The sequence below is a fragment of the Salvia hispanica genome, chromosome 3, assembly GCF_023119035.1.
Source record: "Salvia hispanica cultivar TCC Black 2014 chromosome 3, UniMelb_Shisp_WGS_1.0, whole genome shotgun sequence".
Taxonomy (NCBI): Eukaryota; Viridiplantae; Streptophyta; class Magnoliopsida; order Lamiales; family Lamiaceae; genus Salvia; species Salvia hispanica.
In genome coordinates, this window is record NC_062967.1 from 28,953,100 (window position 1) to 28,978,686 (window position 25,587).

The 25,587-nt window shown below is 38.0% G+C and overlaps 3 protein-coding genes across 6 annotated transcripts; 2 read left to right on the plus strand and 1 right to left on the minus strand.

The window, feature by feature from the left end:
• The first annotated feature begins 7,224 nt into the window (after positions 1 to 7,224).
• Positions 7,225 to 9,929, plus strand: LOC125209785. The gene is made up of 2 exons (XM_048109367.1): positions 7,225 to 7,301; positions 9,596 to 9,929. Exons 1-2 carry the CDS (start codon positions 7,225 to 7,227, stop codon positions 9,927 to 9,929), a joined length of 411 nt encoding a protein of 136 aa, XP_047965324.1.
• Positions 9,930 to 12,139: 2,210 nt separating this feature from the next.
• Positions 12,140 to 17,926, plus strand: LOC125216093 (AT-rich interactive domain-containing protein 2-like). 4 transcript variants are annotated; one of them, XM_048117717.1, is made up of 4 exons: positions 12,140 to 12,274; positions 15,230 to 15,376; positions 15,458 to 15,981; positions 17,590 to 17,926. In XM_048117717.1, the coding sequence occupies exons 2-4, from the start codon at positions 15,257 to 15,259 to the stop codon at positions 17,771 to 17,773; spliced, it is 828 nt and encodes a 275-aa protein (XP_047973674.1). In that variant the 5' UTR covers positions 12,140 to 12,274; positions 15,230 to 15,256; the 3' UTR covers positions 17,774 to 17,926. The 4 variants fall into 4 exon arrangements, with proteins under 4 accessions (XP_047973674.1, XP_047973675.1, XP_047973673.1 ...); XM_048117718.1 differs by having other exon boundaries at positions 15,465 to 15,981; XM_048117716.1 differs by having other exon boundaries at positions 12,140 to 12,279; positions 15,230 to 15,981.
• Positions 17,927 to 18,710: 784 nt separating this feature from the next.
• Positions 18,711 to 20,785, minus strand: LOC125210032 (protein OCTOPUS-like). Its single transcript, XM_048109610.1, has one exon. The coding sequence runs from the start codon at positions 20,548 to 20,550 to the stop codon at positions 18,853 to 18,855; it is 1,698 nt and encodes a 565-aa protein (XP_047965567.1). The 5' UTR covers positions 20,551 to 20,785; the 3' UTR covers positions 18,711 to 18,852.
• Positions 20,786 to 25,587: the final 4,802 nt, after the last annotated feature.

Consider the following 25,587-nt stretch of genomic DNA (forward strand, 5'->3'; position numbering starts at 1 on the left):
AACCAAGCAATCCAGTACCAAAAATCAATATTTAGATATGATAACAAAGAAATTTCCTAAAAATGTAACACAAACTATGATATACGATTCCTAAATCAGGGGCAAGCAATAAACCAATTGTAAACAAGCAATCTTGCTATTCTTCTTCATCCACCCACTTGCCATTCCTGGAGTCGTGATGGCCCAATTCCTGACAGTTTCTACACCTATGCAATGGTTTGTTTTTCAACTTAATAGCATTCTATTTTGGAGAGACCAAACGGTTGGAAATTCCGTGTGTCGTAACCAGAAGCACGAGCATAAGCATCCGGTTTTTGAATTTCTGAGCAACGAATGGTTTGAGATTATCGTGGCAATCAGACATACATGCAACTGTATAGCATAAGAAGTAAATAACAATTGATTAATTATGAAACGAAAAGGGCATCATGACTGAAAACACAAATACGAGATGACTGTTACAATAAGCAAAATATATTATATACACAAACAACTAGGCAAATATTACTAAGCAATCAGCAATACGAAGTAATGGTTGACTATTACATCACAGCAAGCACACCACACCTCGACATGTATTCATAACATTTCAAACCGTCTATTATCATCAGACAATCAAGAATACATAGCCATGCAATCTAAGATCTACTTTTATTAGTAAAATGGGATTGAAATATACATGAAGGAAAAACACCGCTAAGCAATTGCGGAACTACAACAAAGCAATATAACAAATGGTTGCAAGCAATTTGAGATAATCACGGACCAAATGACATACATTATTGTGGTAATATGGTAGGGACGTGAAATCCAGTCACATAAACAAAGCAATGTAGCAAACGTATACAAGCAATCTGATAAGCAAAATCGATAATGCAAATTAACCAAAGCAAACATGAAATATACATGAAGGAAAAACAATGCTAAGCAATTTCAAAACTACAAAAAAGCAATGTAACAAATGGTTGCAAGCAATCTGAGATAATCACGGACCAAACGACATATATTATTGTGGTAATATGGTAGGGACGTGAAATCCAGACACATAAGCAAGCAAAATGTAGCAAATGTATACAAGCAATCTGATAAGCAAAATTTATAATGTCGATTAACCAAAGCAAGCATGAAAATATGCAGTCATTGGATATGAATTTCAACTCCATGAGTTTCAATTGCACATGAATTTCAATTGCAAATTCCGAAAATTAAAGTAGCGAATGAAAACAATTGTTGATCGAATTGAATCAGGGAAACAAACAGAACCAAATTCTCGAAATTGGGGAGGTGAATATCATATTGAAACGACCAAGTTGAATTGCAAAATATATTAACAAAACTCCAGTTCAAATTTTGGGATTAAAGATGAACATAATCAAGTTGAAGAATTTCTTACTTTTTGGAAAATCAGAGAAATCCATCGACATCAGAACGCTAATTCTCCATTAATTGAATGAATTGAAGATTGAATGAATAGTTGGATACGTAGAGCGTCAATAATTGAAATCAGCGCAGCCAGAATCTGCTTCAAATTATCGTGAATATGTTCCAAAATTGAAGAAAGAGAGAAGAATAAATCACGCGATTTACGCTGGGAGAGAAACCGATGGAATTGTGTTTCCATCTCTGCCCTTCAGCGTTAATTCCTGATTTTTTTTATAAATAAAAACCTGCCACATGTCAATCTAAGAATTGCATCTCAACCAAAATCTAACGGTTCAGATTGGTGGTACAGTGTCACCCAAAATAGCGTTGTATTTTAGCATTTCCCTGAGGTTATATTCTCACTAAGATGATGCTAAATTCCCAATTTCCCTCTCATCGAAATAATCACACATAATCTTCATGAGCCAATACAAAATTGGCCAGTAAAGTCTGAATTCATCATGTTACATGAATATTACCATCTCAATTAGTACTACTTATTAATCAAAGTATACGCAATTTGTTGGAAAGAAATCATGTCATTAATGTGATTTATTCTAATTGATCATTCTCCGTAAATAGAATAGGATCTTCTTGATTGTATTACCATATGTAATTTAGTCCCTTGCCTATAAAAGGCTGCAGCTACTGTAACTATGATTCAAGAAATAAAATTACAGCAATTGATCCCCCAATTCGATTCTTCATGGCGTCAGAGCAGGAGAAATTCTGGTTCAGAAAACTTTCATCATAGCCTGTTTCATACCCAATTCTCGGCCAAGAAACTAAAACCAAACACAGAAACCAATCCCTATCCTTATACACAGATATGTCAGATTCAGAGGAGGAGAAAATAACAACCGAATTATCCAGATTAAGAACAACCAGGAATGTCACCGTGGCATTCAACTGAACGGGAAAAACTACCCACTGTGGTCACGGCTGATGAAGGTCGCGATATGGAGTAGAAGGGGATACTCTCATATCACCGACGAACCACCCGAACCAGATAGCAAGGGATACCGCGAGTGGGAGGAGACAGACCTCGTGGTTTTCTCATGGATCGTCGACAATATCGAAACTGATATTCTCGCCGATTTTGCCCATCACCAGACGTCCAAGGCACTTTGGGACAACTTACAAATCACCTTTGAAAGCAAGGCGGATCCGTACCTCATATACAACCTGGAAGACAAGGTAATTTCAATTAGACAAGGGGATATGGATCTCGAAACTTATTACCGTCGAATCCACGGTTTGTGGGTGAGCGTCGACAGAACCCAGAAATCGCCGGTGACGTGCTGCGATAAAGGAGTCAGGCAGTTCCGGCAATTCTCAAGTGAGAAACGGTTGATCAAATTCCTCACCGGATTAAACGGGGAATTCGATGGGATCCGGCGGGACATACTCAAACTGGAACCATACCCCTCAGTCGAAGAAGCCTACGGGTATGTGAAGAGGGAGGCGGCTCGACGGAAGATCATGCCACCGGCATCCTCTTCACTCACCGGAGACTCCTCTGGCGCGGGAAGCGCCGATGCATCATCGGGGGAGATGGGTTACGAATTTGGGGCGCAAAGAGACCGATCGAATAATCGGAATGGACCGCGACCGCCACCAGCCGGAGGAGCCACACACCAAACCGGAGTTAAACCTGACAAGAGCAAGCTATGGTGCTCCCACTGTGGGAAGAATAAACACACAAGGGAGAATTGTTTCCTACGGGTGGGATACCCGGAATGGTGGGACGAGAGGCAGAGGGCACGAGCTCAGGCGAAATTCGCCGCCGCCAACATCGCAGAAACAGGGCAACGACAGAATGCCCAAATCACACAGCGAGAAGGAGCAATCGGTGAAGGAAACAAACTGAACAACACCGAAATCAACCCTGGTGGTGGCGGCGGCAGCAACGGCGGCGGCGGAGGCGGTGGAATCCGAGTCGGAAACTTTGTGGAGAGAGCCGGAGCAGGGGAGGCGCCGAAATGGGAAGGCGGCGGTTTCAATGGAGGTAAAGGGTTTGGTTATTTACCAAACCCTAATAAACTTCTTAATTTGCAATTAAACCCCCCGTTTTTGCATAAATTCTGTCTGAAACCCCACCTTAAATATAAGCCCCCAGATTGTTTTAAATGTGATAAGTTGCCCACAAATATTGGTAATTCCGAATTGGCCCCCGAAATTGATAGAATTGATACCCAGAATCGTTTTGCACCTCTGATGAATGTTTCCGCTGCGTTTAATGTGCAAAAAGGTGATAGAATGAATAGGAAAGGTTGGATTTTTGATTGTGGGGCCACAGATACTATGACTCCTGAAAGAACTGATTTTATTGACTTTGGTGAAATTACTAAGACTTTTATTCGAACTGCGAATGGGGAACTGATTACAGTAGCAGGGACTGGAACTATAGAGATTTCTCCAAATCTTCGATTATCAAATTGCTTATTTGTTCCAAGTTTATCTCAGAGATTGATGTCAGTAAGTCATGTGACAAGAGAGTTGAACTGTACACTCCTAATGCACCCGAGTTTTTGCATCTTACAGGATATTCGGACGAGGAAGATCGTTGGGCGTGGCACTGAGAACCAGGGACTCTACTACGTGGATGGGGTAGCTCAACATGGTAGTGCGATGCTGGCTCACGGATCCACGAAAGAAGAGGCTTGGCTGTGGCACAGAAGACTAGGACATCCTTCCCCTGGTTATTTTAAGCTTTTGTTTCCCGATTTTGCACTTCCTAAAAAATTTTCTTGTGAGACATGTGTTTTGGCCAAAAGCCACAGACAATCGTTTAAACCTTCAGATACTCGTTTGAAATTTATGTTTGATCTAGTGCATGCTGATGTTTGGGGTCCTGCACCTGTTATTGGGGGAAATGGTTATAAATATTTTGTTACCTTTATTGATGATTGCACTAGGATGACTTGGATTTATTTTTTAAAACACAAATCTGAAGTAACCGAAAAATTTATCCTCTTCTTCCATATGATTCGAACCCAGTTCCAAACCACCATAAAAATCCTTCGGTCAGATAATGGGAGGGAATTTGTCAACAACACCATGTCTGAATTTTTTAGAAAAAAAGGTCTTGTTCACCAAACCTCATGTGCTTATACACCGGAACAAAATTGGGTGGCGGAACGGAAAAACAGAACCATCTTAGAAGTGACCCGTGCCCTTATGATTGAGTCTAAAGTCCCAACTTTCCTTTGGCCTGAAGCTATAGCAACCTCGGTCTACCTTATCAACAGATTACCCACAAAAATCCTAAACAAAAAAACTCCCCTCGATATTCTCTCCACCCAAGCCAAAATACCTGAATCGCTTAGCATGACACCAAAAGTTTTTGGGTGTACAGTCTATGTCCACATTCCTAAACATGAGAGAACCAAATTCTCTCCTTGTGCAACCAAATGTGTTTTTGTTGGGTATGGGATAAACCAGAAAGGGTACAGGTGCTTTGATCCATCCACTAACAAAATTGTCACTACCATAAATTGCAATTTTTTGGAAACCGAATTCTTTTACCCTCACCACCTTAGCAGTCAGGGGGAGCAAAATCTTAATAATAATTATGGGGACTGTCTAAGTTGGTTTGTGCTACCTCCAAGTCCTTTGATTGAGGATCAAACAGAGTCAGTTGTCACTACCGCCGAGCAAACCTCCCCACAAGAGCCTCCTCAACCATTGCCTTCCGATCTTTCTCCACCAATATCCGAGGTAAACCCTGAATCTAGAACTAAGAATATCAGTTCAGTCGTTACTAACAGTGCAGAGGGTGAGGATAACACTGTGGATAGTGACACTGGGAAATATATTCTTCCATATAGAAGTACTCGAGGCATTCCCCCAAAAAGATATTCTCCCGAGAAGATTGGTGCAAAGAGCAGATATGGAGTGGCAAACTTTGTACAGGGAAATCTGACCAAGATGGCACGAGCATTTGAAGCTGCGTTGTATGAGGAAGAGGAAATTCCACAAACTGCAGAAGAGGCAATGAAATATAAGCATTGGAGAGAAGCTATGTTCACTGAAATGAGAGCATTAATGAAGAATAATACATGAGTGAAAGAAAAGCTACCAGAAGGAGTCAAAGCCGTTGGATGTAGATGGGTATTTACAATCAAACGAAGACCAGATGGTTCGATTGAAAGATACAAGGCACAACTCGTGGCAAAAGGGTATACTCAGACATATGGAGTTGACTATGCAGAGACCTTTTCGCCAGTAGCTAAGATCAATACAGTGAGAGTTCTCTTCTCCATTGCGGCAAACAGAGATTGGCCCCTCCACCAGTTTGATGTAACAAACGCGTTTCTACACGGTGAGCTGCCAAAGCCGGTATTCATGGTTCCTCCCCCTGGATTCACTGAAGAGTTTCAATCCGGGGAAGTATGTCAACTCAAGAAGACATTGTATGGATTGAAGCAATCTCCGAGGGCCTGGTTTGGTAGATTCACTGAAGTGATGAAGAAGTATGATTACAGACAGAGTAATTCGGACCATACATTGTTCATCAAGAAGAAGAATGGGAAGATCACATGTCTTATCATTTATGTCGATGACATGATCATCACAGGGGATGATAAAGAAGAAATAGGCGAACTAAGGAAGAACTTGTTCAAAGAGTTTGAAATGAAGGATCTTGGCCATCTCAAATATTTCTTGGGGATTGAAGTTCTGAGATCGGATCAGGGAATCTTCATCAACCAAAGAAAGTATATTCTTGATCTTCTAGCTGAAATTGGGATGATAGATTGCAAGCCAGCAGACACTCCGATGATACAGAATCATGGACTGCAGATACTCGAAGGAGCAAAACTCACCGATAGGGGGAGATATCAGAGACTAGTAGGGAAGCTTATCTATCTCTCCCATACTAGACCAGATATAGCATATGTTGTGGGAGTAGTTAGTCAGTTTATGCACTCACCTCAGGAAGACCATTGGGAAGCTGCACTGAGGATCGTTCGGTACTTAAAGGGAACTGCCGAACATGGAGTATTGTTTAAAAAACATGGGCATTTGGAGATTAATGGTTTTACTGATGCAGATTGGGCAGGAAACCCAAATGACAGAAAATCAACTGCAGGGTACTTCACTTTTGTTGGAGGCAATCTTGTCACTTGGAGAAGCAAGAAACAAAAGGTGGTTGCACTCTCAAGTGCTGAAGCGGAATTTCGAGGAATTAGGAGTGGTCTCACTGAGATACTATGGCTAAAAAGGCTCATGACAGAACTCGATCTTGATGTATCCAAGTATTGTAAACTTTTTTGTGACAATAAGGCTGCTATCAGCATCTCCGAGAACCCAGTCCAACATGACAGAACTAAACATGTGGAGATAGATAGGCACTTCATCAAGGAGAAAATTGAAGCGAAGATTGTTGAGTTGCCGTTTGTTAAGTCGGAAGATTAGCTGGCAGATATTCTGACCAAAGCAGTGAACTCGAAGTCATTCAGAGAAGTATTGGGCAAGTTAAGTATTGGGAATCTCGTTACTTAACTTGAGGGGGAGTGTTGGAAAGAAATCATGTCATTAATGTGATTTATTCTAATTGATCATTCTCCGTAAATAGAATAGGATCTCCTTGATTGTATTACCATATGTAATTTAGTCCCTTGCCTATAAAAGGCTGTAGCTACTGTAACTATGATTCAAGAAATAAAATTACAGCAATTGATCCCCCAATTCGATTCTTCACAATTCAATGCACCTCGATTCAGACATAAATTGAAACAGGAAAACTTACAATGACATAAATGATAGAGAACCTTGCTATTGTGTGATATCTTCCAAGAAATGCAAGGCTCCGAAGAATGGCATGATGTTGCACGTGCCCATCCAATTGGAGGCATTGTTGGAAGCAGTGGTGTTGGGTTGGTTGAGACGCTCCTTGAAATAAACCACCAGATTCGAGCTCACCCCATAGAATGCCAACCGTTCACAGAATTCGTTCCCTTTCAAACAAACACAAGCATAGAATTGGTGAAAATAACAATATGATCACGGATCATTTTATCTATAGGGCACGTAATTCCTAAATACTACAACCACCGTAGATTGTTATTCAGGTATTCAATGGGGATCACCTACTCCATCTCCTACATACACACAACATGATTGATGGACCCACCATCATTTATCATGTGTGTGTGCTAGGAGTACAAAATATTTTATATATCTTGTATTAATATAAAATAAAAACTACTAGTATAAAATATTTTGTATGAATTATGTAATTATTCCACGCATATCACAAACAAGCATGAGAATTGAAGATTACAGAGGGAAATCGGCTCAATTTCACAGACACAACAAAGAATATTAGGGCGCGGTATGAGGGCAGGCTTTCCATGTTCCCGTCTCTCTCCTGTTGGCTGGATTATTGTTGTAATCAACCGTCCCATCTTTGGTATACAAATCATCTTCCGCCATAGCAACTTGTTCACTCACTCACTTCCGCATGCAGAGTCTCTGATTAATTATATATATATCTGATTAAAAAAATAAGCACTGCAAAAGCCGAGCCACAAAAACAAGCACAGCAAAAGCAACAGATAGCTGGTTTGTTCACTAGAAATTAAGACAAGTTGATTGTTCGTCGAAATGACTAAGAGAGTAATCTACAAGTCGAAATTCAGGGAAGTTGCCGCGGATTTCTTCATTCCTAAATTTAGATTGCTATTTGAGGATATTTACAATTAAACTAAATAACCTTTTTTTTAGATGGTAGACCCTACGCTCCACAAAATATTTACAATATTACATTTCTTTTTCTACCACTATACACAAGCCAAAGTGATCTATATATAAATCGCAGACGGAGGGAGTATTTAATATTCCCTGTCAAAACTTGATACATTTTGCTATTTTTTAACGTCCATCATTTAGAAACACATTTATTATTTTTCATTTATATTAATGAACATCATACTTCACTATTTTTTAAATCCTCATATTCTATTACTAGTAATTATAAAACTGTAAAGTAGAACGCATAATCTACTCACTCTTTTCATCCATTTTTCGCAAATTAAATAATTTCATAAAATAGTCAAAAATGCGAAATTCTTTATTCCTAAATTTCTGCATTCCCATTTTTATCATTTTTTGTCCACTTCTTAGTCATTTCATCAAACTAGTCAAATTTCCTGCCTAAACTTCTTTGTTCCCTCATTTGTGTTTATTGACCACTTCCTCTCTTCTGCATTCCAACTTCTAGTATTATTTTTGTCCACTTTCTCTTAGTCATTTCATCAAACAAGTCAAATTCTCTGCCTATAGTATTTTAACAGACCTTTTCTCACTCGTCATTCGAGTTTACTTCATCGTGCATTTAAAGTAGACAAGGTTTCAGCTGCTTCTTGTTTGGCTTTTATATTGTAATTCCAGCGATTATATTTTGCCATCTGCTGCTGTAAAAATTGTCGATGAATTTGTTGAGTTGTTGTTGGTCCCTATTTACTCCCAATTGTCACATTTTCCCGGTCCTCATTAATTATCTCATTTTACTTTTACTATATTCGGTAAGTTGACCCATAGTCCATTAACTCATTTTATTCACAATTACTCCTTTTGTCTCTCGCTAAAAGAGGCATTTCATTTCAACACGAAAAATAAGTAATAAAATAGCATTTTATTATTAGTTAAGCACGAAAAATAATAATAATAATAATAATAATAATAATAATAATAATAATAATAATAATAATAATAATAATAATAATAATAATAATAATAATAATAATAATAATATAGTGTTTTAGTAGGAGCATTAGTTAAGTGAAGAAAAATAAAGTAGATTTGCGCGTACGTTTGTCATACTTTCATTTTGTCTTACATAAAGAATTCCAGCGTCAAATATATGAGTATATGAGTAGACTTGCATGTAAAACGTGTTTCTAGAGCGGGTTGGATATATCCTCAACTTTCATTTTCTCTTCAAAAACCCAAAACTTTGATTTATAATTCATTTGAAATAATTTTGCATTTGAAATACTATGAATTATGAGTTTGGCTTGGTAGATCAACTTAAAAATTCCATCCTCGCTTAAATTACAATCAACCTAAGAGACTGGCGAGCTTACTCATCGTGTTGATGTCAATTTATATTAAGCCAATTTTTTTCGCAATGATTATGGGTTTTAAGTGAACAAACACAAAACAACAGTAGTAACTTTATTGTAGGCAAAGCTCTAATCAGCACCTACGTGAGGTTTCTGAACGAGACGTCACTGTCCGGGTGTTGGACGCTCAAGCCGATTCCCAATGAGGAGAAGGAGCTAGCCCACCTCTACGAGCGCCACGACTTCCCTTACCCGGGCGACACGGAGGCGGTGGAGGAGTTCATTGCGAAGGGTGGGATGATCGGGACCAGCATCGGGCCGAAAGAGATCATCGAGACGGATAGAGATTCGTACAATTTCCAGAAGGATTTGCAGGACAAGAAGCTGGATCAAGAGGCTATGAAGCTGTGGGTTAGGATGAGGAGAATGAGGTTGTGAATGAGCTCTAAAAGAGAAGAGATTTGATGTTTGAATGAGTGCAGCTGGTTTTGAAGCTCTCTACCAAAAGTAGTCATGTTTTTTTTATTTTGATTCTTTCTTTAAATTTTTTCTACATCTAGTCATGGTAAGTTTCTCTATCAAATAAAGTAAATCTAATTTTTTTTACAAATAATACTTCAATCATGGGTTTCACAATTTCTTTGTTATTTTTACCAATTTTATAGTGAAAACTTTCATTTATTATTAGAACTATTTTTAGTGAACGAAGATAATATAGTATAGAGATCAATTAAGGTTTAAAATATGAGAATGGGTGTGGAAATAATCATGTGTTGAAGTGTAGATGTCATATGGTGATTTTTAGTTTGTAAATTAACTCATGATATATATGGAATTTAATTTGTCAAAAGAAGATAAATAAGGATAAAGTTGTCAATACAAGTTAGAAGCAAAATATTAGGAATGGATATGGCCTGAAATTTCTTCTAAAGATTCATCCTTATATACAGAGATTAATAGTTAAGATTATTAATTAATAAATAATAGGCCCATAAAGCCCAATGCATATCATATCACATGTTTCTAGGGCTCTATATGCTCTCCACCCACCTATATATATGCCTTAATTCTTCAAAATCAGATCCAATCACAATTCTCATTAAAATCACATCACAATTTTCTCCCCCCAAAAAAGATTGAGATGGGAATTCATGGCCTTTCCACAATATAAGGTTTTGTGATGCATATTCTTTAACCACTCTTGACAAGGTAATGCTCCTTTTTAGTTTTCAACAATTTTGCATTTATAGATCATTCTACAAAATATGTTTATGATTTCCTCTATGTAGTAAATTAAATTTATCAAACTTTATGTATATTATATTTAAAGCCATAAAAATTGGTCACGCCTAACAGTCTAGCAGGCGTAACTGTTAGGCGTGCTCGGTCACCCAAAAATAGGGCTAACTAGATTAGAAAAAAAAAAATTATACAAATTAGAATCGAGACGCCATAAATCTAATGTACCAATTGGGCCTCGCCAATAAGCATGGGCTAGGTCAGGGCCTAAAACCATCTATAAAGCTCACTCAACCGACTGAGTTTCTAGCTAAAATTTACATGTAACCGACTCATTCGTATAAATAATGTACAAATTATAAATTTTAAAGACATATTTCTGATTTTTGTACTTACAAATTATAAAACTCTTACTATTCAATTAAAGTTTGGGTGCAAGAACTCATTTCGCGGATAAGAGAAAATAAAGTAAAAGATGGAAAAAAAAAAGAATACATGTGATTTTAACTTAGTTGGGATAGGAAAATAATTATTAATATATTTTTCTTTCTTATTTTATTAGTTTTTCCACTTTAATATAGTAATAGTATTACCTCTCTATTTGAAAAATAGAAACTTTTGAAATGATATTGATTTTAATATATAATTGGTTTAATAAAAGTGAGGAAAGAAAAAAAAAATACTCCCTCCGTTCTAATATAAATGCGTCATATTCTTTTTTGGAGTCACACTATAAGTGAGTCGTTTCCTTTTTTAATAAAAAATTCTCTCTTACTTTATTCTTTACATACTTTATTCTCTTTTACTTCTCTACTTTTCTCTATCTCATTTTACTCTCTCTACTTTAACTATTTAAATATTAGTTCCCTAAATTTGTGCCCAAAAAGAAGTGTTTCGCATATTTTAGAACAGAGGGAATAGATGTAGTATTAATGGATTGCAGGCTCCACTTCCTAAAATAGAATACAGAGATAATATATTTTAATAGGAGTATTTGTGTGGGAAAAAAATAATACTCTCTCCGTCTCCAAAAAGTATGAACTTTGGGTCCGACACGGTTTTAAATAAATAAGGAAAAAAGAAGAGAGAGAGAGAAAGGATAGTGGAAATAATGTTAATGGAGAGTGTAGTCCACATTATTATAATTTTATAAGTGTTAATGGTGATGATAATGATATAAGTTGTAAATAAAATAATGTGTAAGTGTAGTATATTATTTGAATTTTTAAAAATTAGAATATTTATAGGACGAACAGAAAAAGAAATACTCCATTCATCCCAACTAAATTGAATCATATTTTTTTTTGGGATGTCCAACAAAATGTCACTTCCTTTTTTAACGGAAGAATAGTTATTAAATACACAAATTGCCTCTTGTATGTCAATTGCAAAAAGTAGTTCATATCTTGGAAAAGACACGCACCATTGAAATTCCCAAATCAAATTTCAAACTTTAAGTAACTTGGTTCCCTCGTATTTATATTTACCAGCGTTTTTCTCGGCATACAGTTGAAGAATAGATTGCGGTGCTTGCGTAATTTCCGGTAAGGTAATTTTTGTTGTTATAGAATTTGTAAATTTCGAATCTTTCCATATATTTGTGTTTTATTTGATTCTTGAAGAGTTTTCTCGGTGAATTTAAATCTTTATTTTTTTGCCCTTTTCTAAGTGTTGATGCTATGGTTTCTTTGGTTGGTTATTGGCTTTGGCTTATCCATTTTTTTGTTGATCTTCCTCAATTTGCTTGTTGTGAGAACGTGAGAACCAATTTCCAAGAAAATTTTCTCATCGGTCATGAGTATTTGGCTTGAGGTTTAGATGAGATAGCTATTGGTGATTTTGATCCTCGACTTTGTTTGCGAGTTGATGAATTTCAACTTAATTGGTAAGACATTTCCCATTCATCTAACAGGTTGGGTCCAAAAGGTTGGGGTTTGAATCACCACGGAGGTAAATGGGGAATCGTCATCGATCCTCTTTAAAAGAAAAACATACTCCCCCGTCCCAAAAATTAGCCCCTTTTCTATATTTGGTCAGTTTTTCTAACGTGTCTCATTCTCCACTAACAATATTCCAATTTCCTTTTTTTTTTAACCTCTCTCATACTTTATCAATTTCACGTTAAAGTCGTGTTGGTCCCCAATTTTCTATTTTTATGGGATAGAGGGAGTAGTTGTTAGCAGTACTTTGGTTGTTTAGGAAACCTTACTTTAATAGGATATAGGATATGTTCTATAGGTTCGTATCTCTGTATCCTTTATTTCTAAGGAGATTGGAAGCCAAGTCTGGTGGATGAGCCCTGGCTACTTGACATGAGCGTGATTAACCACACTCACTGGCTCGCTTAATGAGTCACTAGTGCATTAGAGACATGGACGAACATAGTAAAGTGTGGAGAGGGGACTTAACCCCTACCAGTTTTCTTCTTTTCTTTTCTTCTACATTATAATTTGTGGATGTGTTCAAAATTTATATTCAGCCCTTATCAAATCTATTCCTAGATAATTATAAAAACAATGGAGCCTCAACCAACATTTTCTGTGCCCATCACTGAAAAAGGGGATTATTCTCAGTTCACCATATTGAACCAGGGTGGTCTTGTAGTCTAATAGACAATAATGTACTACTAGATCCAATTGGTGTGGGTTCAAGATGATATGTGTAAGTTTTCGAGCAAGATGAACACAAGTTTCTATTCGGTAGTCTAGCAAGTCGTGATGCATAACAAAATACAAATGTTACCTAGGTTCGAGATTGGATTGGATTTCAAACCATGAAAAGGTCTCATTAGCTTTTGTGTTTTAGATGTACAAGTTCAATGTGTATCATCGCCAGTATATGAGCATTTATTAAGAAGGCCGAAAAAAGCGAACAAGTCAACCTAGAAATTCCTAGTCATTCCTAGTCACCAAATGAATGGAGAAATATATGTTGTAAAGAGCCCAAGTTTAGAGCAACCAAATTGTAGAAATTTCATATGTTTATATATTCTCATTTGCACAAGGTATTTTTTCTTTCTTCTTATAAAGTTAGGGAGGTGTAAGAAAATGATCAAGGTCGGGGCTATAGCTCACATTGTTCGTGTTGTAAATTCTTAAAATTCCAAAACAAAATTATTCATCCGTCTCACTCAAGATGTCCACCTTTTCTTTTTAATTTGTCCCACTTAAGATCGTTCACTTTCTATATTTGGAAATAAATCCCTCTTACATCTCACCTCATTAAAATATTCAATTACCTTTTTCTCTCTACTTGTTTCACCTAACAACTCTTCTTCCTAAAATCTCATGTCACTCAAGAATGTGAACATCTTGAGTGGGACGGAGGAAAGAAGATGATTAGAAGTCTTGATTTTGGTGACGAGGATTTAGCATTATATTTGCAAGAATCTTTAATCATATTATTAGATGATTGTAAATCTTGATTGAGATCTCAACAATATACGTCCCATTTAAAGTGACATGTTTTCCTTTCTGGGATTCTCACACAAAGTGACACAATTCTGAAAATTGAATAAAGCACAAAGTTAAAGTGACATGTTTTCCTTTCTGGGATTCTCGCACAAAGTGACACAATTCTGAAAATTGAAATATCACTTTGTGCTTTATTCTCTCTCCACTCAACAACACTAAACTGACTATGGTTGTTCCATTTTACCAAGATCAACAACATTGATTGATTTTAAGTTGCTTTCTGGGGAAGTTTCTACCTAATCCCGACCTATTAGTTCTTTGGAGAGGAAACGTATTGTCAACCAAGCATTGTTTAATTGTTATAGCAGATAATTTTTTAGGTAGGGCATTTTTGACATAATTGATACTCACTCTGTTCGCGAATAGGAGTCCCGTTTTTTCGTTTCGCTCTATCTGCGAATAAGAATCCCGGTTCACTGTTACTATAAATGATACTCCGTCCGTTCCATAGTAGTGGAGTCATTTTGTCATTTTGGTACGTTCTATACTAGTAGAGTCATTTTTCTTTTTAGTAAAAGTCAACGCATTTCTTCTCACTTACTTTATTCTCTCTACATCTCTCTACCCTTTTCCATTTTCTACTTTATTCTTCATTTACTTAACTCACTAGCACATTTTTTCTTAAATCGCCTGCCGCAAAGAAACGCCTCCTCTACCGCAGAACGGAGGGAGAATATTGACCAATTAACTCATTTCACTCACATTTTAGTTAAAACTAACATATATAATGAGACCTATATTCCATTAACTTTTTTACACTCATTTTTCTTAATATTTCTTAAAACTCGTGATAGATAGAAATGAGACTCCTATTCACGAACGGGGGGAGTAGTTGACATGTTTGTTGTGCTTTTAGTTGCCAACTTTTATACCAACATGCCATTTCTTGGCTATCAAATCTAAGCTTAGGCTTCAATCTTGTATCTTGAAGCAACTATCTTAATGAACTTGCTCCTTGACAATATGTGCATAAATTTATTTTTCGTGGTTGGAATAAGTAACTTAATTTAATGTTGCACCATCTAGCATCTTGAAGAGAAGATTGCCCCACTTATGAAGTTGTCGAAGACCCCAAATAATCAAAGGATTCATAGAAAACAACCAATAGATTGGATTTCCTTCATCACTGATGATCATGCTAAGTTAGCGATTCCGGTTGGACCTCGTTTCCAGGTAGACATTACACCTTGGAATCCCTTGTCTTCCAAGATTCGCCTAACAATTGGTGACACTGTGTCTGACGATGAAACTAAGTGGTTAGGAACTCAAATGTGGCCACTAAAAGGAAGAAGCCAAATTACGCCGCAAAATATGGTCGGAAGAGGCAGACCGCAAAATTGTATGTGTGTGTTCCCAGGGTCAATAGATTGCGTTAGACAACATGTGTCAGCCAAAAGGATCCAATTAAAGGACGAACTTGGTCCCGCATTTTGGAAATGGAGGTTTGATGTCATGGGAGATGATGTCTCCAAGGTATGGAATAAGGAGGAACAGAGGAAATTTGATGATGTTGTCAAAATGAACATTACATCAAGCGACACAAGCTTCGTGAAGGTCGCCTCACAATGTTTTTCGCGCCATAGCAAAGGAAGCATCATTAGCTACTATTTGAATGTGTACATCCCAAGGCGAATAAGTGCTCAAACAAGGTCAGGTTGCAATTATGTTGACACGGATGATGACAATGATGATAATGACGACGACGACGCGATGATGGCAATTAAGAGGTTACGTACGGACTTCACTTATAGCACCTGTAAGCGCTTGGCATCATATCGGTGAGTTCTTTTGCTTCTTAGTTTACATGCACATAGGATAGTCGGAGCTTATCATGCACTCTTTTTCCTTATTACTTTGTAACTTAGTTTTTTTTGTTGTAACTATAAATTTTATTCATAACAATTGTTACTATTATACATAACGATTACTCTCTTCGTTCACAAACAATGCGTCATTTTATATTTGCATTGTGTTCTAATAAATATTTGGTAGATGTTTTTTGTTGGATAAATGGCCCTATCATATTGGATTAGTTTGACATAGAAAATACCCTTTCTGTTTCATTCAAGATGTTCATATTTTGTTTTAAGTTTGTCCTAACCAACCAAGATGTTAGCTTTGCTATATTTGAAATATAAATTTTCTCTACTTCCTCAAAATATTTAAATATCATTTCTTCTCTATCTTATTTCACTGAATGATTCATCTAAAATTAGGCCATTCAATGAAGTGGTCATCTTGAATGAGATCGAGGTGATAAAGTTGAATTATAAAGATAGAATGTCCTCTTAGAGCGTCCACTATAGGGGAGCCGCGGCCCCCTATTACGAACGCCAACAAATTCCGCGGCGGGGGAAAGGTGCCCAGCAGAGAGCCACGTCGGCGGCTCGGCCGCGGCGCTTGGGCAGTGGCCGCGGCTCCCCTATTATAGCGGCCGAGAGCCACGGCCCGAGCCAAGGTTCGATTTTGTTTTTTTTTTTATTTTTTCAGTTTTTGTGCTAATTTTGGAGAAGGTGAAGTGTAGAGAGAAATATGGAGAAGATGAAGTGTAGAGAGAGAGGACGGCAGTTTTAAAAAAAAATAAAGGGGACGGTGGTTTTCAAACCCAATAAATTATCATTAATTTAGGAAACAAATCATCTCTAAAACTAAATCCCAATTAAATTTGGTCAACTTTTTAATTAAGGATTGTGATTTTAATTCACACCAAATTAATTAAAATTCAAATTTCAATAAATATATTTACTTGTAATTGTCAACTTTTTTTTTAATTAATTTATGTTTTTTTTAATTATTATAGTTTGATAATTTTTATTTCACTTAAATTAAAATATATAAAAAATGAAAAAAATAATTAATTTGGTGGCTTGGACTTGTCCACTATTGTGTGAACAAGTATTTTTGGTGGTCCGGCCAAGTTTTGTGGCTTGACCCAAGACCACGGGCTCTACTATTGTGGACACTTTTATATCTCTTTTATCCATGAAAATAGAGGCATGAGTTTTAATAATTTGGGTTGACCGGTTGAGTGGAGAATGGTCCCACATATTTTGTAGTGTTTATGAATGGATGAGTGTACGAAAATGGAAAGGTAGACGTATGACAAAATGATTATTATTATTTTTTACATGCGAAAAAAAGGAAATGCAGGTATACTTAATGGTTATTGTTCTTAATCCCTTTATTCCACTCTAAGTGAAGCATTTCCTGTTTAGCATGTGAGTTTATGTGGTTTTGTTTTATGAGTTGAGTATAGAGAGAATAAAGTAGAAATGATAATGTTTTCATTTTAGGAAAAGTGTCAGAGAGAGGCTCGGAATCAAGTCAGACTTAGCTCCATACTTTTGTTGTAAAATGAATAATAGTTTTGACATCCTTGTTTTCAGGGTAAATCCGTGCTGCTCAAAAGCAGATTGTGCAGGTGGAAGAATTGACAACACAACACCATTTTTGCCTATCGGACAATCCTCATCGTTTACCGGAAATGGGACCAGACAACACGGTGCAGTTTGGTCGAGGAGGCACATAATGCTTGCATTAACTATCTATTTACAAATTAATACCACATAATCCGAACCTTCTTAGCAATTTAAGCAACAATATGATACGATAACGATGTAAATGATATACTTCGTCTGTCCCAACTCCCAACTAAGATGACGCAATTCTCTTTTTAATTTGTCTCAACCAACAACCAAGATGACACATTTCCATTTTTGATAACTTTGTCTCTCAAATTCATACACCCAACTATTTTTACTCTCTTCATTTAAATATTCATCTCATTCTCTCTACATTTAATGCTTACACTCATTCTTTATCTCTCCAATTAACAAACAACTCTTAAAATCTCTTGCCGACTAAGAAATTTATCATCTTAGCTGGGACGGAGAGAGTAGTAGATTATGCACCATTTCCATATCTCTACTATAGTTATGATCTTGCTTATCCGGCTAAACCCACAACAAGCATCTGCTCAGATCCAACTTCTCAGAGCTAACAAAAGATTCAAATAAACAAGGGCAACAACGATACAAACCTATACTTTCGTGTTAATAAATGAGTATTGCAAACAGTTTATCGGCCCGTATTACATACTCCATCTGTTCCATAGTAATAGAGTCATTTCATTTTGCGCACTCATTTTGGAAAAATAATTAAAGTGGAGAAAAAGTAAGAGAGAGAATATTATAGATAAGACTCTTCTCTACATTATCCTCTCTCTTACATTACTTTCTCTTCACTTTAACTATTTAAGCATAAACGGTATCCAAAGCTTCTCCTAGCTAACAAAATATTCAAATAAACAAGGGCAGCAGAGACAAACCAGGCAAGAAAACAAAGAAACCCGTACTTTCGTGTTAATATGATGCATAAACGAGAAAGTAGAACTTCATATAGCGTATCAAGCTAAACCCACAACGGGCATATGCAGTTCAGATCCCACAACTCCTCCTAGCTAATAATAGATTCAAATAAACAAGGGCGGCAGAGATAAACCAGGCAAGAAAACGAAGAAACTTATACTTTCGTGTTAATAAAAGAGCACTGCAAACAGTTTGACAGTATTACATACTTTGGTGCACAAACGGAATGTAAAACTCACGAATTAATAACAACGATGCTGAGAATAATTTGGCTACCTCAAGTCAGTTCAACCGCAAGAGATTCCCAGCAATGGAGTGTGAGTTCTGGAATTTGAACTTCCCCGACTTGCTATTCCTCATGCTCCGCAATGGTGTCATGTAGAATGGTGTAACACCGTTGTCAAGATCAACAGACGGGAACTTCGTGCTCCTGTTTCTTTCCAGCTTGAAATCCCCCTTCTCACTGAGTGTGAATCCAACTGCATTGTCGACACTCCTCCTCCTTGCATAATATGACCCAGGGGCATCACATGACTTTCTCGAAGCTGCAACACTACTGCTTCGTGCGAGCTTCCAATCACCAACATCTCTAAGAACCTCACTAGCCTCCTCTGCTTGCTTCTCACGAGCAGCATCCGTGGAAGGGTCTGCTGCCACATTCTCGTGATTCCTGTTTCTGAAGCCGAGCACAGTGCAAACTTTACGCCACCTAACGGATTTCTTCGCCGACACATTCATGTTACCAGCACCTTCACCACCACCACCACTTCTAGATACGGATCCAAGCTTTTCTAGCTCATCATCTCTACCCGAACTCAAATGCCAATCTTTCAACTCCTTCTCCGTGATCACCAACTTTACGTTTGCAGGGGACGAAACCCCATGATCCTCCGAACGTATCCCTTTCTTTCCGAAGCTCCTAACAGAGCTAGACCGATCAAAGCTACTGAGCCTCGAGGAATCTGAATTCGAGTGGCCAGAACCCGAAGCTCCAGAGCTACTCTCGTCCTCTATAATCGAATGCATCAGCCCATCAACCGACAATCTGTGATTCTCAAACCTGCCAGCATTCCCCAAGATTCCATTCTCAACAACAGAGAACATTGGAGTGAGCCTCGGGATTGTTCTTGCTATCATATACCCATCCCACGAAGCTCTCGGCTCCTCAAACGAAATCCGACCACCATCAACCGAAAACCTCGGCTCTATGTCACATGATCTTCTTCTCCCCGCAATCTCACTGTGATTTTCCCCCAATTTTTGCCCATCACCAAACTGCTTACTCTCTCCATCATTGCCAGCAACAACACCATTGTTTTTATCCTCCTTTATCTTGCTATTCCTTTGCCTCCACTTCCGAAGTTTCTTACTGAAAACCGATGCTGCTCCAAAGATATTCCCAGCAATATCTCTCAAATCCTTACTTTTCTTACTCTTATTCCCGAATTCGAGATCTATATACTCTTTCATCGACTTAAATTCCCCTTCTTCACCATCCCCATCACTATCAGCACAACCGGCATTCAAACCCCCAAATCCATCATCAGAAACCCTAATCCGATCCTGATTTTTCTTCTCCAGCTCGATCACAGTGTAAGTGACCCTCGAGAGCCCTACATTCTTCGATTCAACCTTCGCCTCACTCTCCGATCCGCTCTTCAGATCGTCCACATCGAACAGATTAGCCAGCGAGCCCCCAGCGGAAAGCGCGTCGCACGAATTGCGCCTCCGCTCGCTGAGGCCGCCGGAGGAGGCTTCGCATCCGGAAGTAGAAACCACTGACCTGCTGCGGCGGAGCTCAGGCGAGGTTGAAATGGGGACGGCGGCGTCGAGGCCGGAGAGGCGCTCGCGGAGGCAGGATGCGCAGATTCCGCCGGTGATTGGATCGTCGGGGTGGCGGTAGCAGGGGGAGAGGCGTCGGGTGGCTCGTGCGGCGGCGCGGGCTCGGATCCGAGATCGGGAATCGGGTCGGATTGTCATTGGATGAGAAAAGGGATTGACTGCATTCGCAGATGCAATGGCAGCTGTGTGCGTGTGAATGTGAGTGTGTGGAAGGATTAGAGTAGGAATATAGGCCTGAGGATGACTCAAGTCTGAGTGTTTCACTGTCTGCTGCTCAGATTCGATGAGAGAGAAAGAGAGAGGGCTAGAGAGAGAGAGTATCCTAGGAAAAGAGAAGATGGTGACAAGTCTAAGACAAGAACCCTCGAAAACAACGAAGTGAGGGCAATACTCTTCCCTCCAATTATAGTGACTATTATTTTGACATTTTTTTAAGTAGTATGAGATGATGTTTAATTAGAGAGTAGGAGTACTTAAGAGTATTACCAATCGGGGACTACTATCCTTAGATCATCTGCAATCGAGGCTAGCGGGCCGGCTAGTTGATTCGCGGGTGCTGGCCGGTCCGCTAGCCTACCGTTGCAGCCGGCGAGCGGCAAATCGGCGAGCCAATCAGCTAGCCCACGCCGATTCGCGGGCGCTAGCCGATTCGCTAGCCGGTCCGCTGGCCGCCATTGCAGGCTCTCGATTGGCTAGCGTATTTTTTTACTTTTTATTTTTAAAATTTTCAAACCTCTCTATATATACTGATATTTGCACGTCGTTTTCATTCGCACCACTTGTTTTAACGAGTTTCTCTCTCTCTTAATTTTTGTACAAGAGCAATATCGCAAAAATGAGTGATGCGGGTGGCAGCGCGTGGGTGGTAGTGGTGGGGGTGCTGAGGAGTTCAACCGGCGATTTAACGAAGAGTTGGCGGCCTATACGTCCCGCGAGATAAATCGGCTGATACAAAGGGCCTTGCAGCCGCAGCAGCCGGCGGTACCTCGACCCATTGTCCAGCGTTGAAGTGTGGTTGATCGGGATCACGTCGCTGCACATCAGCGGCTATATGAAGACTAATTCGCCGCGGAGCCGCGGTTTGGGGCCAACCTCAAGGCACATGTCGACATGCGCCAAGTGGATGCTCATATTCGACTCCAAAAGGATTTAATTAAAGAGTGGTGGGCGCGAAAGACTGCACGGCAATAGATTTTTTTATGTATTTTTTTTAATTATGTAATTTTTTTAGGATGTACTTTTTTTTTAATTTAAATAAAATGGTTGTATTGTCCCCGTATTTGTGTCGTAAAATTTAATTCCGTATTTGCGGGAATGTAAAATCTATTTGTTTTTTATAATTTTATTTATTATGGCTAGTCCTAGTGCTAGTCTAGTTTCTTGTCCACTATTGTGCAGTTGGGTGTCCTAGTAATGTGGCATGCAGTTTCTAGTCCTGATGATGTGACAGGAGGTGTCCAGTTTCTATTCATCTTCATTTTCCTTATGTCATGTTAACATTTTACCCTTCAACCCAAATACATTGTGTAGCCTTTATAAATATGCCCTATAAAGCAGTTCATCCCTATTCTTCATGTCAGCATTCATTTTATTTCTTTTTATTCTTATGTTTATCAATTAAAGTAAAATATAAAATAAATTGAATGCAAGAACAAAACGTACTTAGTTTTTTAAAAAGAGTGAATTACATAAACGGTACCTGATCTTTCACTTTCGCACATAAATGGTACCTGATCTTTATTTTATATCGTTTTTGGTACCTATTAATCACATTTTTGGTACCTGGTGTAATTTTCATCCCAAAATACCCCCTAAACAAATTCATTTTTCCATTTATGTCATAAAGGGTATTTTGGGTATTGACAAAACTAGTACCAAAAGTGATATTATGATACATTCTCTCATTCTTCTCACTATTTATAGTACTATTATGATTAATCAATATCAATATTAATATTATTATTTTGATGTTATAAATTAATAATTAATTTATTTTTTTAATATATATTTAATCATAATTATAGTTATAAATATATTTAATTATTATAATAATATTACTATTATAATAGTAAAAACTAGTAATAATTAATAAATAATAATTATTATTTTATATTAAATTAATAACTAATCAATATAGTCTTAGTCAAAATTTAAAATTGTGAATTGTATTCATAATGATAAAGAGTTGAATATTTTTAGTTAGGTGTTTTAACCCTAAAATGAGTATAAATAATTTAATTAAAATATTCAATTAATTTAATTATTTTAAATAATTAATTTAATTAGGTGTTTTGTTATTGATTTATATTATGAATGCAATTAGATATATGTATAAAACACTAAAAAGAAAGAAGAAAAAGAGGAAACATAAACGAAGGGAAAAAGAAAGAAGAAAGGAAGATAAAATACTAAAAAAAAGAAGAAAAAGAAGAAAAAAGAAAGAAGAATAAACTAAAGAAAAAAAAAGGAAAAACAATTACATATTTGGTTCTATTTGATTGAAATTTTCAAAAATATCCTCCATAACAAAAAAATCACATATTTAGTACCTAGGGCTATTTTTGTCATGAGGTACCAAAGACGATATAAAATAAAGATCGGGTACCATTTATGTGCGAAAGTGAAATATCAGGTACCGTTTATGTAGTTCACTCTTTTAAAAAAAAGGGTACGACAAAAAGAAAACATTGGTTCTGAAGGCAGAGTTGTCTCGTTCGTAGATCGTGATCCGTTCTCAACCTTCTCTTGGTCTGTTTGAGGAGTTGCATGAGCTGGGATTTCGAGCTCTCGCCCTCTGCCAATGTGAGCATCTTGATAGTGTCGAACATCAGTCTGTGCAACAACGTCGTAGCAGCCATAGTGAGGGCCCCGTCTTCGGCCCAAGGCAAAACGGCTTGTGTCCCGGTCGCATTGGCCTTCACCTTCCGCTTGACCACTTTAACTCCAGTCGGACAGCTCACAATCTGCTCACTCTCCTCCACAAGAGAGATCAAGTCGGTTGGATCACCTTTGCCGTCGTTGCCGCTGTAGCTGCGCAAATGTTGAGCCTCATCCTCTTCGACACATTCGGGTAACCTCGCTTTGAATTTGGGGATAACCTTTCTGACTGTTGCCGCTGCCCAACATCCTCTGAATGTTTTGGTAGATACCTGAAATTTAGCAATTCACTTCTTCATCTGTTCCCAGTGCTTGTGGAGTTGGTCATAGTTGTGGGACTTCACCAAATCAAACTTCACTCTCGCATACCTCTCTGCGATATGCCCCCAAAACCTCGTTGTCTTATGGTTGTTGGAGAAGACTAGGTCCTCGGAGACATCGACACAACACCTCGTCAAAGCCATTGACTTATTAGGGGTGTAGTTCTGCCTCTTCGTGATGAAAATCTCCAAAATTAGCCCAAGACTTATTCTTGTAAAAGCAACAACACAATTAAAAACTAGTACAAACTAAAAACACTACAACAATAACATAAAAACACATTACATTGAAACTTAAATAAATATTACACTAAAAAGGATATGTGTTCCATCCCACAAAAAGATAGAACAAAAATAGAATGGACGAGGGGTATCGAAATGGAAGAAATTGAGGAGTGAACAAATGACCTCTTGAAAATCGAAGGACCTCCACCAAAAAGATGATGGCAACCCTTGGCAACTTTCATCCAAGTAATCATTTATATCGACTCACTCGCTAGCTACACGACACTAGGGTATACTTTCGTTCAAGCTCCGCCACTAGAGGTATACTCTTTCGAGCTCCGCCCCTAGGGTATAGTGTATACTCTCACCCAAGCTCCGCCACTAGCTACATGGTGCTAGTTGTGAATTTATCAAGTGGCTAACCCCGGGCTAACCACAAAATAACCATAGCCCGGCCATGGTTTTTCCAAACATTCATCTCACCCAACATGGGGAGGGACTCTCACAAAGGAGATACTCTTTTTCTAAACTCAGTCTAATCTCTAATCTATTACAAAATATACAAAATGCCCTATTTATAGATGTGGTAGATTGGGAGATGAAAAGTCACTCAAACTAGGGTTGGAATATGAAAAGGCACTCGAAATAATTCAAAATCCCGCCTTTTGAATTCTTCTCGGACACAAATCGCCCGGTCGGGTGTTTTCATGCAACAAAACCATCCGCCCGCGTGAACTTTCTGGAGCATCCTTTGCTTGACTGCGCGACTTTTGTAAAACGACCATAACTTCTTCATCCAAGCTCCGATTGAGTCGTGCAAGATACCCACGCGAAGCTATTTCGATGGGAAAGACAATGGTGGTCTTTGAAGAGCATTTTGACATCATATGGATATGCGAATCGTTGCTCAAATCTGACCCCAGTTGCGGCTTGGCTCATTATTACCCCTTCATCTCACTTTCCATGGTTTAGCTCTACCCGGATTCGCATCACTTCGTCTTCCCCTTAGGCGCGGAATCAGACGTCTTGGCCCCTTTGGCCTTCCCACCTTCCCCCTCCCCTTTTTCCTCGGCGAGGGTGTGAGATTCTCCTTGGGAGGCAATGGTTCCATGTCTGAGAGTTCGTATTCACCGGTGCTAAAGATTAGATCAACCTCAACTTTAGTCTCTAGAACGATGTTGGAACGCTTGAACATTGGGCACCAAGCATCGATAAACTTCATCGTCGTAGTGCGGGTCAACCCCTTCATGACATTGGATCCTCTTTTATCTAGAGGTTATTAATACTTTGTATTGAGATTTTTACTGTATTACATTATGTAATCCAAAATTATAAAGAAACATATTAATGGAAGATATTGCTTTCTCTTCCGATATATTTAATTTATATCAATTTTTCTACTATGTCTTTAATCAATATAATTACATCAATTGTTATTCGAATTATCATATTTATAAATTATACTTGGAGTAGTAAAAACTTTGACATACTATCTCTTTCTTTTATCTCTAACGAACCAATAAAACTACAGAATCAAATTCGATGTAATGTGCATATTTGTTAATCATAATAAAATTTATGACGTATTTTATTGTTATTACGTACTACTAGTATTAATGATTACTTACATGAGAGGTATATTGTCACGACCGTAGCTGATTAAGGATAATCTAGCTCGGGGTACCGTGACTAGGGGGGGATAGAAGAAGAGGGGGAAAGAAGTGGGGGAAATGAGAAGAATAAAAGCCAAACG